Genomic DNA, 14,708 nt, shown 5'->3' with positions numbered 1-14,708 from the left:
ATTTAGATTATACATATTTGTTATGCATACACTTTATTTAAAGAATACACACTGTAACATATCGCTAACGCTGTTAAAATAGAATATATCTCATAGACTAAAAATAATTTATCTGGTGATAAATATGGGAACCTGTCAGATGTGGCTATCAGGGTGAAACTAAAAATTAGTGTACTTATAGATTATGTTGTAGCTTACAAGCCATTTCGTAGTCTTGATGGTTGATACATGGCAAACTACAAGAGATGCAGGATTGTCTAGATTCCAACTGTTTATCGAATGAAGTTTGTATAAGTTTTATCTTTCCTCGATTTCTTGGTGTTTCAAAAATGACCGAAAAAATTCCGTCCATCATTTTGCATGAGCGATTTTTGTTCTTGGTCTTATCTGTATCCAGGAGGTCAAAAAAAATTTATTTCGCATAATTTAAAAGTATTTTAATATTGTTTTAAAACTACATATTTGATGTTATGCCACTAGTTTAACTGATAAATACGGCTTAATATTTTAATGCTTTATATGTTGGTTGTCATTTAAACAATGGGAGGGCTTGAGTTTCATGGTGTTGAAGGTTACCAAAGAAGCGAATGTAGTGCTCCAAAGTAGTTATAAGCGAGGTTCCCCCAAACACACCAGCCTCGCATAGGAGCGCATGAGCGGTACGAGCTAGCTGCGCGCTGTGTTGCATGCTGGTGTCCGGACGGGCTTACCTGCTGACATGACATGTCTGGAGCGTTGTTGTTGGTTCTTTGTTCTAGACGGGCATTCGGATATGGCGGGCCCTGCAAGTACGTACAGTTCACTGCTGCACTTGCTTGTGTGCCGTGCTTCCTAGCTGCACCAGGACTGTTTGTGCGCATGCGCCCCGTGCAGTGTAGCATGTCCACGCCCACTCGCCGTCCGCTTCGTGTGCAGCAACACATGCATTGCTGTTTCCGTCATCCTTATTTCAGTTTGTAGAAACTAACACTGCACAGGATACACGGACTAACTTAGGGCCAATTTTTGTTCCATAAATGCATCATTAACTGTTATTACCTACCATTAGTGTGACAGGCCTACCACCATGCCCACCATAGCCGGTTCAGGCAACAGCAGATATTTGCGGTAACGCAGGGATTGACGGACCGTATCAAGAGATCCAGGCTTTGTGTCCAACTCGGCAGTGTCTCGTGCGAGTCCAGACACCGCGCGTACAAGCGTCATCTGGGCGGAAGTATGGATGATTCAGATCTGACAGATGTGTGATGCTTGGGAGGGGTGTTTGGTGCCACCTTGCGGCAGAGGGTGTTGTGGGTCCCAGATGCCTCCACACGGGCGTGTGCGGACACGGGGCTTCCTGGGGCATGCCGCCGTGAAGTGTCCGCCCCAAGCAGAGACCAGCAGGGTGCAGGGGTGCAGTCTGTCATCTACACGTGTCCCGTCACTAGGTCGCACTGTAGCTATTCATGTTGGGCGAGTTTCAGCCAGAGACGTCTCTTCTTGGCTCGATCATGCTGTAGCCATTCATGTCTGAAGGGGGTAGCACAGAGACTCCTGTTGACTTTCTCGCACTGCACCTAAGCATGAGGATGGAGCATGCCATGAAGCCACGAGGCCTTGTCTGTGCCTCAGCCAGCCGGCCGTGTCTGCGCCTTGTCTGCGCTGTGTCGAACAGCGCTGCTCCACTCGCCGAGAAGTTAGCGTGCAAGGCTTCAGTAATGTTGACCTCAATGGGTCATTTGCCAAATGTTAAGTAAAGCACAGGGACATTCTTTAAATTATTTGGACGTTCGTTGCATTTCAGGTATATGTTGGTAGCAGTGTCTGCATGCTGATGATTTCTGCAGTCTGCAAAGCCTCGCGTTTTCTTTACAATCCTTGCTTTTCACCAAACTTAGGTGTTATGCACGTTTTATAACTAAGTTAAGTGTCTGCTTTTTTGTGCTTTTTGCAGAGATTTGATAGCAGAATTGTTTTCAAGTGTCCTATTTTATCGGCCGTAATCAGTATAAAGACAGCGTAAGGAAACAAACAAGAGAAAGAATGGTGAGGTTTTACACGATTTCGGCCACATATCGGTTTTTTTTATAGTGTACGTAGTTGGTGAATGGAATTGGTAGAATAACGCACCGGCACCTGTTTTGTTATAAAAGGTTTTGGCTTTTAGCGTTCAATGGTAACTACACAGTGTTTTATGCAATGCGACCTTGTTCCTGTCGGAGTAGACAAACCTTGGATCCGCGTGGTTCTGGCCCGGGGCAGGAGGGGGGGGGGGCGATGGGCCCAGCACGGAGCTGCTGCCGGCAGGAGACTCATGTGGGTCGGTCCCACGGCCACAGCGCGCTGATGGGAGAACCGGGCCGCGCGGCGCGCTCTTAGTCCGCGAGGTCAGAGGTCACGTCACACCGCGGCGCCGTGCCAAGCCTCCATACCAACCATCTCTCTCTCTTCACACACACATATATCTTTCTCTCCTCTATATACCAATATCTCTATATATGTCACACTATAGCTATGAAAATATTAAAAATCTATATTTTTACCTGTCACAGGTGTGGCATAGGTATTTTTAAAACACGCGCGTATTCTAATGAAATAATAATTCCAAATTTGAAAGAAATAGGTGAGGAAAATCTCTGAGATTTAAGATTTTGAACGAACGAAATTTTCATATTTATCCATGCATATTACATCATTAAATTACCCACTTCATTAATTCTGCTATACATATAAGATTCCAGCAGATCGACAGCCAAGCTCGCTTGTTCCAGTGACTCAGTCTCTTGCTGTTCGGGTCGTGTCAGCCCCACTGTAGCCGTGGGGTGTGCTTGCTCTTGTCTCTTCTCTACGTAACCACTATAGCGGCTGTATCTTGTTTTCACATTTACTTTTGACTTTTTGTTTACAACACGAATTCCTAAGGTGAATAAGTGTCAACAATACACAGTATTGGAAATTAAGGGAATACATTGGTGAGCCTTTGTAAGACGAAACATAATATTCGTGACAGAGAAAACGGAGATTTCACACGCTGTACATCAGTGAAGAGCGCAGAAAAGCTACCACGTCCCGCGTCACAAGGTCATGTTGCGGCAGGTCGTGCACTTAGCGCGTATCCGGGTCCATTAGCCAGCTCGTGGAAGTCATGTTTACACGAGCACTCTCCTCTACCGGCCTGACGGAGCTGGGGAAGGCGTCGTGAGGATATCTCGGTAGTCCTGACTCCCTGGCGCACCAGTGACATATTAGACTAGCTGCAGTACCAGGCAGTTCCCGGGCTCAACACAGGGCCATATAGCGCTATACGACAGTGTGGTGGACATAGAGAAATTCTGTTTGTATGTCTATGAGCTATGATTCTCTCTTTACCCATGGCGCTCGGTTGAACGGTGTAGATGTTGATGCGCTGCAGCGCCGTCTAGCGGAGAGTTACAAAAAACATGGATAGCATAGAAACCTTGACGATCAGTCAAACGGTCGGAGTTAATCGGCGTCATACATACATACATACCAACATCTTATTGTGTGTATCTCCGATACGACTGGCGCACCACCTATTGTGTGTTGATGGTACTATGCCAGAAACATACGCGAAAGTGCCATCAGCAACTGGCATAGTTTCAACTCAATAGGATGAACAATGCGTGAGCGTATAGAAGACCAACACACAAACATTCATTCTTATTAATAAGATAAAAGTTACCAAGTGTTGCCTAAGGTATCTTACCTGATCTGCCTGCAAGGCGGTTGACTTGACATTGTCCGTGCGGTTGTGACGTCCATTGGTTATTGGGCTGCTTATAAGGAGATGAGACACATTTTCGTTTAAAAAATGTTGTTTTTTTCTAAATTACATCTGAAATTTTTAATTCTTTATAAAAATTATATATATTTTTATTTTTGTATTTTTTCGAAGTGAAACTTCTAATGCGACTTCCAACAAGGTTGCGTTAAACGTTTAACGCTAACGTGGAGGGGGTAGCCATTAAGTTTTGCTATTGTAAGGAACTAAGTAGAGAGTAAGAAAAAATAAAGATCCGGACAGTTTGTAGTGTCACCATATTTGTTTCAATTTTCAATACCCTTTTTGTATATTACAATTTAAACTGCAGAAAAAAAATCATGTTTCATAGACACACAAATAGTTAGTGTGTGTCATTTCTCTATGTCCACGAGGTCTCGCCGCGTCAATTTTCTCCTTGGGGCGAATCCGTCCGCTTAATTAAATAAACAGCTTTTATCGTTGAATGATTTCATGATTTATTTTTTTTAGTTTGATTTGATACAATATGATTTCACTAAAAATCATTTCCACATTACGAAGTTTCACTTCTTCCGGAGGGACTCCGCGCACTATTTTTTTTTTTTTACTTTATGGCCCGGTTAAAGACAATGTAGTACTAACATTACGTGAACCTAGTTAAATGTGGAATGAAGACGTATTTGCGGGAAAGTTAAACTCTCCGAGACATCTTCTCCTCCCTATAATTGCTGTTCTCTTTGTCACCTGTTGTCTGCATGTCTCAGTGTTGTCACTTGTCATGATACATTGTTGTAGCCCGCGCGGGAATATGGGCGTTTTGACGAGGAGTATTCACATGCCATGTTTTGACGAGGAGTATTCACATGCCATGTTTTGACGAGGAGTATTCACAAGCTTGTTTTGCACTAAACGCGTTTCTTTATGAAACTAACTCTTGGGTATCACATCCTTATACGACAGCCGTTAAACGGTAACCGAACGGGATCGAGGTAAGAGGGTTGGTGAGTAGGGATGGGGAAGAAGGTGTGATTGATTCGTGATCTACGCACTGTTGCATGCCTGTAAGGTTTTTTTTTCGGGAGTTAGTCATGGTGTCCTATTATAACACCAATCGGTATTTCCAAGGACCTTCCTCGCTCATGCTCAGCCCTGCACATGGAGTCTATGAAGTCTACCCGGGGCTGGTGACTGCTTGCAGACGCACGTCTAGTTGTCCTCCTCCACAGACGGTTGTCCGGGCTCGTGGTTCAGCAGGCCGCTGCAGGGCTGGAGGTGACGGCGAGTGACGGGAGCCCGCGCTGCTGTGTTGCAGGCGCGCCTCTGGGTGCAGGTGATCCGCGAGCTGAGGCACGGCGTCAACCTCAAGAAGGTGGGGCTGGCGCACGGCCGCGCGCCCATCGAGTACGAGCTCACGCCCTACGAGATCCTCATGGACGACATCCGCTCGCGCCGCTACAAGCTCAACAAGGTCATGGTGGACGGCGACATCCCGCACCGCGTCAAGAGGGACGCGCACGCCGTCATCCTCGAGTTCATCCGCTCCCGCCCGCCGCTGCGCAAGGTGCGTGGCTGTTGTGCGGCTGCCCGCGCGGCCAGGGCCGGTGCGAGGTCGATTGGCGCCCTAGGCGAAAAACATTAAATTCCCCCCCCCCCCCCCGGCCGGACACACCAAAAATTTTTTTCCTTCCCTCAAAATACATCACGTAAGCCTAAGATTTTGTCAACAATCAAATGTAAGCTGGCTTGTGTTTTTTTTTTACTTTTTTACTTATTACAAACCATAAACAGGTCACCGTGGACTTTAAATAATTACTTATATCCATATAAACATTCTATACTGTTAAAAAAAAAATCCATTTTCAACTAGTTTCAATAATCGTTAAACATATTATATGAGCTGTTATGTGTCGTGCTGCGCCGCCCCCAACTACTTGGCGCCCTAGGCGGTTGCCTGGTTCGCCTGTATGGACGCGCCGGCCCTGCACGTGGCTGCTCTGTGATTGGTCCACCTAGCAGGAACACTCACCCATCAGCCACCAATCAGACCGACCTCCTCCTGGTGCCTTGGCGAGTGCGACTCTGCCCAGGACGGTTTGTTGATTTCCCCTGGAACTTGTCACGTCTATCGCGAACCAACTGTATAGCCAGCGCCTGCGCTTTCTGGCCTGGCGACCCGCGCAACTGCGGTGATGTGCGGGTTGCGGGGCAGTCCGTGTCAGGGGTAGCGCTGTAGCGAGGGCACTCCGTACTGCCATTGTTTCTTAGTTAACGTCTCATTACGTCTCTTAGGTAAAATTGATTATAGTCCATCATTTTTCAAATACTGTTAACTTGCACATTAAATATAAACCAACAGCCGTATTCGCCTGGTTATATATACGTACAATTTTGTAACTGGTGAAAAATATTAGTAACGAAATGCTGATAGATTTTATTATGTAGTTAAGCGTTTAGACTGCAGTGAAAAAAAAGACCCAAAATGATATAGTTAAGGTAAGTTTGTACTCTCTAGGTTGATTAAATTACATGAACTGAGAACCTAGTCGTCACTTTTAGTTTTTAAATTAAAAATGAATAAAATAAAAATATTAAGATGGCATATGTATAAATGACATGCTGTGTCCAAAAGAATGATGCAGCTGAATTAGGAGTACTGCAGTGGTAATGGAGGTGTGTGTTGACCAGGGAGGGCTGACAGGGGTGTGCTTGCAGGCAGGGAGGGGATGACAGGGGTGTGCTTGCAGGCAGGGAGGGGATGACAGGGGTGTGCTTGCAGGCAGGGAGGGGATGACAGGGGTGTGCTTGCAGGCAGGGAGGGGATGACAGGGGTATGCTTGCAGGCAGGGAGGGGATGACAGGGGTGTGCTTGCAGGCAGGGAGGGGATCACAGGGGTGTGCTTGCAGGCAGGGAGGGGATGACAGGGGTGTGCTTGCAGGCAGGGAGGGGATGACAGGGGTGTGCTTGCAGGCAGGGAGGGGATGACAGGGGTGTGCTTGCAGGCAGGGAGGGGATGACAGGGGTGTGCTTGCAGGCAGGGAGGGGATGACAGGGGTGTGCTTGCAGGCAGGGAGGGGATGACAGGGGTGTGCTTGCAGGCAGGGAGGGGATGACAGGGGTGTGCTTGCAGGCAGGGAGGGGATGACAGGGGTGTGCTTGCAGGCAGGGAGGGGATGACAGGGGTGTGCTTGCAGGCAGGGAGGGGATGACAGGGGTGTGCTTGCAGGCAGGGAGGGGATGACAGGGGTGTGCTTGCAGGCAGGGAGGGGATCACAGGGGTGTGCTTGCAGGCAGGGAGGGGATGACAGGGTGTGCTTGCAGGCAGGGAGGGGATGACAGGGGTGTGCTTGCAGGCAGGGAGGGCTGACAGGGGTGTGCTTGCAGGCAGGGAGGGCTGACAGGGGTGTGCTTGCAGGCAGGGAGGGCTGACAGGGGTGTGCTTGCAGGCGGAGAGGGCTGACAGGGGTGTGCTTGCAGGCAGGGAGGGGCTGCTTGCAGGCAGAGAGGGCTGACAGGGGTGTGCTTGCAGGCAGAGAGGGCTGACAGGGGTGTGCTTGCAGGCAGGGAGGGCTGACAGGGGTGTGCTTGCAGGCAGGGAGGGGCTGCTTGCAGGCAGAGAGGGCTGACAGGGGTGTGCTTGCAGGCAGGGAGGGGCTGCTTGCAGGCAGAGAGGGCTGACAGGGGTGTGCTTGCAGGCAGGGAGGGCTGACAGGGGTGTGCTTGCAGGCAGGGAGGGCTGACAGGGGTGTGCTTGCAGGCAGGGAGGGGCTGCTTGCAGGCAGAGAGGGCTGACAGGGGTGTGCTTGCAGGCAGGGAGGGGCTGCTTGCAGGCAGAGAGGGCTGACAGGGGTGTGCTTGCAGGCAGGGAGGGCTGACAGGGGTGTGCTTGCAGGCAGGGAGGGCTGACAGGGGTGTGCTTGCAGGCAGAGAGGGCTGACAGGGGTGTGCTTGCAGGCAGGGAGGGCTGACAGGGGTGTGCTTGCAGGCAGGGAGGGCTGACAGGGGTGTGCTTGCAGGCAGGGAGGGCTGACAGGGGTGTGCTTGCAGGCAGAGAGGGCTGACAGGGGTGTGCTTGCAGGCAGAGAGGGCTGACAGGGGTGTGCTTGCAGGCAGGGAGGGGATGACAGGGGTGTGCTTGCAGGCAGGGAGGGGATGACAGGGGTGTGCTTGCAGGCAGGGAGGGGATGACAGGGGTGTGCTTGCAGGCAGGGAGTGCTGACAGGGGTGTGCTTGCAGGCAGAGAGGGCTGACAGGGGTGTGCTTGCAGGCAGAGAGGGCTGACAGGGGTGTGCTTGCAGGCAGGGAGGGGATGACAGGGGTGTGCTTGCAGGCAGAGAGGGCTGACAGGGGTATGCTTGCAGGCAGGGAGGGCTGACAGGGGTGTGCTTGCAGGCAGGGAGGGGCTGCTTGCAGGCAGGGAGGGCTGACAGGGGTGTGCTTGCAGGCAGGGAGGGGATGACAGGGGTGTGCTTGCAGGCAGGGAGGGGATCACAGGGGTGTGCTTGCAGGCAGAGAGGGCTGACAGGGGTGTGCTTGCAGGCAGGGAGGGCTGACAGGGGTGTGCTTGCAGGCAGCGAGGGCTGACAGGGGTGTGCTTGCAGGCAGGGAGGGCTGACAGGGGTGTGCTTGCAGGCAGAGAGGGCTGACAGGGGTGTGCTTGCAGGCAGAGAGGGCTGACAGGGGTGTGCTTGCAGGCAGAGAGGGCTGACAGGGGTGTGCTTGCAGGCAGAGAGGGCTGACAGGGGTGTGCTTGCAGGCAGGGAGGGCTGACAGGGGTGTGCTTGCAGGCAGAGAGGGCTGACAGGGGTGTGCTTGCAGGCAGGGAGGGCTGACAGGGGTGTGCTTGCAGGCAGGGAGGGCTGACAGGGGTGTGCTTGCAGGCAGGGAGGGGATGACAGGGGTGTGCTTGCAGGCAGAGAGGGCTGACAGGGGTGTGCTTGCAGGCAGGGAGGGGCTGCTTGCAGGCAGAGAGGGCTGACAGGGGTGTGCTTGCAGGCAGGGAGGGCTGACAGGGGTGTGCTTGCAGGCAGGGAGGGCTGACAGGGGTGTGCTTGCAGGCAGCGAGGGCTGACAGGGGTGTGCTTGCAGGCAGGGAGGGCTGACAGGGGTGTGCTTGCAGGCAGAGAGGGCTGACAGGGGTGTGCTTGCAGGCAGAGAGGGCTGACAGGGGTGTGCTTGCAGGCAGGGAGGGCTGACAGGGGTGTGCTTGCAGGCAGGGAGGGCTGACAGGGGTGTGCTTGCAGGCAGGGAGGGCTGACAGGGGTGTGCTTGCAGGCAGGGAGGGGCTGCTTGCAGGCAGAGAGGGCTGACAGGGCTGTGCTTGCAGGCAGGGAGGGGCTGCTTGCAGGCAGAGAGGGCTGACAGGGGTGTGCTTGCAGGCAGGGAGGGGATGACAGGGGTGTGCTTGCAGGCAGGGAGGGGCTGCTTGCAGGCAGGGAGGGCTGACAGGGGTGTGCTTGCAGGCAGGGAGGGGATGACAGGGGTGTGCTTGCAGGCAGAGAGGGCTGACAGGGGTGTGCTTGCAGGCAGGGAGGGGCTGCTTGCAGGCAGAGAGGGCTGACAGGGGTGTGCTTGCAGGCAGGGAGGGCTGACAGGGGTGTGCTTGCAGGCAGGGAGGGCTGACAGGGGTGTGCTTGCAGGCAGCGAGGGCTGACAGGGGTGTGCTTGCAGGCAGGGAGGGCTGACAGGGGTGTGCTTGCAGGCAGAGAGGGCTGACAGGGGTGTGCTTGCAGGCAGAGAGGGCTGACAGGGGTGTGCTTGCAGGCAGGGAGGGGCTGCTTGCAGGCAGGGAGGGCTGACAGGGGTGTGCTTGCAGGCAGGGAGGGGCTGCTTGCAGGCAGGGAGGGCTGACAGGGGTGTGCTTGCAGGCAGGGAGGGGATGACAGGGGTGTGCTTGCAGGCAGGGAGGGGCTGCTTGCAGGCAGGGAGGGCTGACAGGGGTGTGCTTGCAGGCAGGGAGGGGATGACAGGGGTGTGCTTGCAGGCAGGGAGGGGCTGCTTGCAGGCAGGGAGGGCTGACAGGGGTGTGCTTGCAGGCAGGGAGGGGATGACAGGGGTGTGCTTGCAGGCAGGGAGGGGCTGCTTGCAGGCAGGGAGGGCTGACAGGGGTGTGCTTGCAGGCAAGGAGGGGATGACAGGGGTGTGCTTGCAGGCAGAGAGGGCTGACAGGGGTGTGCTTGCAGGCAGGGAGGGGCTGCTTGCAGGCAGAGAGGGCTGACAGGGGTGTGCTTGCAGGCAGGGAGGGCTGACAGGGGTGTGCTTGCAGGCAGGGAGGGCTGACAGGGGTGTGCTTGCAGGCAGCGAGGGCTGACAGGGGTGTGCTTGCAGGCAGGGAGGGCTGACAGGGGTGTGCTTGCAGGCAGAGAGGGCTGACAGGGGTGTGCTTGCAGGCAGAGAGGGCTGACAGGGGTGTGCTTGCAGGCAGGGAGGGGCTGCTTGCAGGCAGGGAGGGCTGACAGGGGTGTGCTTGCAGGCAGGGAGGGGCTGCTTGCAGGCAGGGAGGGCTGACAGGGGTGTGCTTGCAGGCAGGGAGGGGCTGCTTGCAGGCAGAGAGGGCTGACAGGGGTGTGCTTGCAGGCAGGGAGGGGCTGCTTGCAGGCAGGGAGGGGCTGCTTGCAGGCAGGGAGGGCTGACAGGGGTGTGCTTGCAGGCAGGGAGGGGCTGCTTGCAGGCAGGGAGGGCTGACAGGGGTGTGCTTGCAGGCAGGGAGGGGCTGCTTGCAGGCAGAGAGGGCTGACAGGGGTGTGCTTGCAGGCAGGGAGGGGCTGCTTGCAGGCAGGGAGGGGCTGCTTGCAGGCAGAGAGGGCTGACAGGGGTGTGCTTGCAGGCAGGGAGGGGCTGCTTGCAGGCAGGGAGGGGCTGCTTGCAGGCAGGGAGGGGCTGCTTGCAGGCAGGGAGGGGCTGCTTGCAGGCAGGGAGGGCTGACAGGGGTGTGCTTGCAGGCAGGGAGGGGCTGCTTGCAGGCAGGGAGGGCTGACAGGGGTGTGCTTGCAGGCAGGGAGGGGCTGCTTGCAGGCAGGGAGGGGCTGCTTGCAGGCAGGGAGGGCTGACAGGGGTGTGCTTGCAGGCAGGGAGGGCTGACAGGGGTGTGCTTGCAGGCAGAGAGGGCTGACAGGGGTGTGCTTGCAGGCAGAGAGGGCTGACAGGGGTGTGCTTGCAGGCAGGGAGGGGCTGCTTGCAGGCAGGGAGGGGCTGCTTGCAGGCAGGGAGGGGCTGCTTGCAGGCAGGGAGGGGCTGCTTGCAGGCAGGGAGGGCTGACAGGGGCGTGCTTGCAGGCAGGGAGGGCTGACAGGGGTGTGCTTGCAGGCAGAGAGGGCTGACAGGGGTGTGCTTGCAGGCAGAGAGGGCTGACAGGGGTGTGCTTGCAGGCAGAGAGGGCTGACAGGGGTGTGCTTGCAGGCAGAGAGGGCTGACAGGGGTGTGCTTGCAGGCAGGGAGGGGCTGCTTGCAGGCAGGGAGGGGCTGCTTGCAGGCAGGGAGGGGCTGCTTGCAGGCAGGGAGGGGCTGCTTGCAGGCAGAGAGGGCTGACAGGGGTGTGCTTGCAGGCAGGGAGGGCTGACAGGGGTGTGCTTGCAGGCAGGGAGGGGCTGCTTGCAGGCAGAGAGGGCTGACAGGGGTGTGCTTGCAGGCAGGGAGGGGCTGCTTGCAGGCAGAGAGGGCTGACAGGGGTGTGCTTGCAGGCAGGGAGGGCTGACAGGGGTGTGCTTGCAGGCAGGGAGGGGCTGCTTGCAGGCAGAGAGGGCTGACAGGGGTGTGCTTGCAGGCAGGGAGGGGCTGCTTGCAGGCAGGGAGGGCTGACAGGGGTGTGCTTGCAGGCGGCGGACCGCCAGCTCGCCCCCGCGAGAGGCCGGCCCAAGGCGCCCCGGGAGCTGCTCATGGAGGCCATCAAGCAGGGCCGGCGGCTGCGCCCCGCCTACAGTCCGCTCAAGAAGCGAGGTCAGTGCCGCCCCCGCGTCTGCCAGCACTTGGCGGCCTGCCACTGTCGCTACTGCGTGTGTAAACACTTCGGGTGGGATGGAAGGCTTTGAGGTAGTTTCATCTCTGGTTAAGTGGCCCGGATTGGTGGCTCAAGTCAACGGAATACCAGCTTGTGACACGGGCATCTTCTCCAGGTGCTCCTGTGAGGTAGGCAACACACGTTGTGCTGAGCACTCAGTTGCTTCTGTGAGATATCTATAAGACTCTTGCAGCAACTAACCCAGTAACTCAGGCTGGAATTTTCAATCATTATTTTTAAGGGTTCTGTGTACTGTCTATAACACACAGCTAATATCCAAGACGGTTAGAAACGTAAGAAACGTTCTTATTTTAACAGAACTCGCTAGGATCCTCTAGTAAAATTTCTTATTCGGTCATTAGTTATTTAAACATAATTATTTAGACAAATGAATCCAAATAAATATATATTATGAAATCAGAGTTGTACGTGGAGAACGCACTTTTTATAACGCAGCACACATGTAATAAAAAACTTGATACTATATGAAGGTCTTCTGTCACCATTAGGTCCACTATGTCACCGCCGCTCCGAAGACAATGAGCAGTGCAGGCCATCCCGGCCCTTATGCACTCCTTGGGCTGGTAGAACCAGCCGGAAGCATGTAGTTGCGTCCCCGCCTGCTGGGGAGGTAGTCACGTGGCACCACTGTGAGATGACAGGCCTCACGGAGACATATTGTTCCTCCAGGTGACACAATGGTTCTCACGGGCCACTATGTCATCCTTAGGGTCTACTTCACGGAAGGTCTTGTGTGTGCGATTTTTTTTCCTTTGGGGCTTTATAAAGGTCGTGACTACCTAATGATTTGCCAGAGTTGAGGCACAGAATTAAAGAGGTTATTGCTTCCATTACTCCGGATGTGTTAACCAAAGAGTGGGAAGAATTGGACATTAGGTTGGAAGTATGCCGTATAACTAAAGGTGCACATATTAAACATTTGTAAGAAAAAATTATGTTGGTTTACCTTCAGTTTGATGTATAATTTGTTGTAAATAGTCTAAATTAAGCGGTTTTAATATAACATTGAAACTATGACTTTTTATGATTACTGTGTATTGTCTCGAGTCCACAAATCGGTTTTGAATTAATTTTCAGTTTTATTCTGATCTTTCGTCGTACTCCTAAAAAGTAATTTTTGTTAAAAATTAAAAATTATATTAGTCGTGAAAATCATGGCAATTTTTTTTAACAAACTATGATTTTCTTCCAAAATTTACTTTAAAAAAATTTGTCTTGAATGCTAATAATTTGCCTAAATTCCTGATAAACCTTAATTAATTTTGAATCGTGTAACATTACATTGTAGCGCAACTTCCTAGTCATACCTAGCGGATTGGCAGCACTTTGTGGAATGAGTCATCGAAGAATGTCAGGTGGGATTCGGACAGACAGATCGACCACTGATAAGATATTCACCTCGAGGCAGCTGTAGATTAGTGCCGACACTTGTCGAGTTCCTAAGGCGAGCTCACGTACCGCCTCGCTGTCGAGTCGTTCTTAGGCCACACGGGACCTCGTGGGTGAACACTCCTGGCAACTGCCAGTCCAGTCAGACATAGCTGCCCATCCAGTGGTCTCTCCTTAACATAGTGGCCCTGATGGTGGCACTGTGGCGTAGTGGACCTCACGGTGAATTAGAGGACCTTCCTGTACCTTCTGGTGGTATTGGCAGGGACGTTGTTGCCCTGGTGCTGTCAAAGAAAGTTCAAGTCCTTTACGGATATGCTAGCCTAAAGCGTCATAACTATGATGCTATTGTCTCGACAGTCGCTCTATGGTTATAACGGCGATCAGGGATCAAAAATTTCGATTATTTTCCTACTCGTCTTAAGATCAGCACCTAGGGTGGTATCTAAATTATGACGCTCTAACCTCTTAATGATTGTAATAATTGGTATGACTGACATCGAATTCCTTACCTTTGGCAAGTCTTGTTTATTTATTTATCATAGCACCACGCTCTTCGTCTGATTAACACGATCAGTTACTTGATGTTTTGAGTTATAATAAGTTGTAAAATTATTATCGAAGCATTTACATTGTAAAAATAGTACATTCGTGAACTCCAACACTACTTAAACATGGCTCTTAAAATATATTAATTAAACACCGAAAATATATGAGAATTTTTAAACATTCATTTATATCACCATTGGTATACTTAAAGACGATCCTGTTAGAGTATGTTTGTTACGATAATGGTTCAAAAATACATATTATGCTTTATCGATATAAGCATGTATTCCTAAATTGTGCAAGAGCGTTGTACATTGTACGAGGTGGGTTCCAAAAGTAATTTACACTACATGTCATAAGAAACATAAATAACAGACAAGAAAGATAAATATGCATACACAGAAAACAAGCCAAAATCGGGTGATTAATTAAAAAAATAAAATACATGGCACAGAAAATTCCGTCTGTGTCAGAATGGGATCAGATCTCAACTCCCGAAACGTCAAAACTATTATGTTCGTCTACGCTGTCGTTGTTGCGTCTAGAAGTTGGTTTATTCACATCGCTGGGTTCGCCTGTGCGTCTCTGTGTTGTTGTGTTACCGCATTATCTGTTTAATATCATTGTTGGGTTATTCTGTTTGTCGTTGTGTTGTCCCAGGTCGTTTTTGTCTTTATTTACTGTTCTTGTTGCCACTGCCTCGTCGTTGTTAGCCCATTGTGTCCATTTGTGCTCTAATAATGTTTTGACTATTTACTTCCATGTAATTTTCTGTGCTGTTTTGAAAGAACGCATCAAGTGTATATTGTAGTAGTGTGCTCGCATACTGCGATTTTTTAGATAATTATTTAGTAAGGGTCGGTGTAATAGCACGTAAAAACATATTTTGGCTATCCCTGCTCTGTGAGCGAGTAAAACACCCACAAGCGAAGGAAGAACGCAGTACGTACGTATTTGATTCGCGAGTGAAAGTCGATAGTAGCCCGAGCATCGGGCAGCAGCGCTGCGGT

The 14,708-nt window shown here is 52.1% G+C and overlaps 1 protein-coding gene across 4 annotated transcripts in view; it reads left to right on the top strand.

Annotated features, from left to right (window-relative positions):
- Nucleotides 1–14,708, top strand: part of LOC134534370 (protein spire) — a 105,810-nt gene that overhangs the window by 57,142 nt on the left and 33,960 nt on the right. For all 4 annotated transcript variants that reach the window (XM_063372824.1, XM_063372825.1, XM_063372823.1 and 1 more), the window contains exons 6-7: nucleotides 5,058–5,306; nucleotides 11,558–11,678. In XM_063372824.1, coding sequence (XP_063228894.1) covers nucleotides 5,058–5,306; nucleotides 11,558–11,678 — 370 coding nt within the window. The remainder of the gene's footprint in view (nucleotides 1–5,057; nucleotides 5,307–11,557; nucleotides 11,679–14,708) is intronic.

Source organism: Bacillus rossius, chromosome 7 (genome assembly GCF_032445375.1).
Source record: "Bacillus rossius redtenbacheri isolate Brsri chromosome 7, Brsri_v3, whole genome shotgun sequence".
Taxonomy (NCBI): domain Eukaryota; kingdom Metazoa; phylum Arthropoda; class Insecta; order Phasmatodea; family Bacillidae; genus Bacillus; species Bacillus rossius.
Note: the sequence above shows the minus strand (reverse complement) of the source record. Positions and strands in the feature narration are given on the sequence as shown.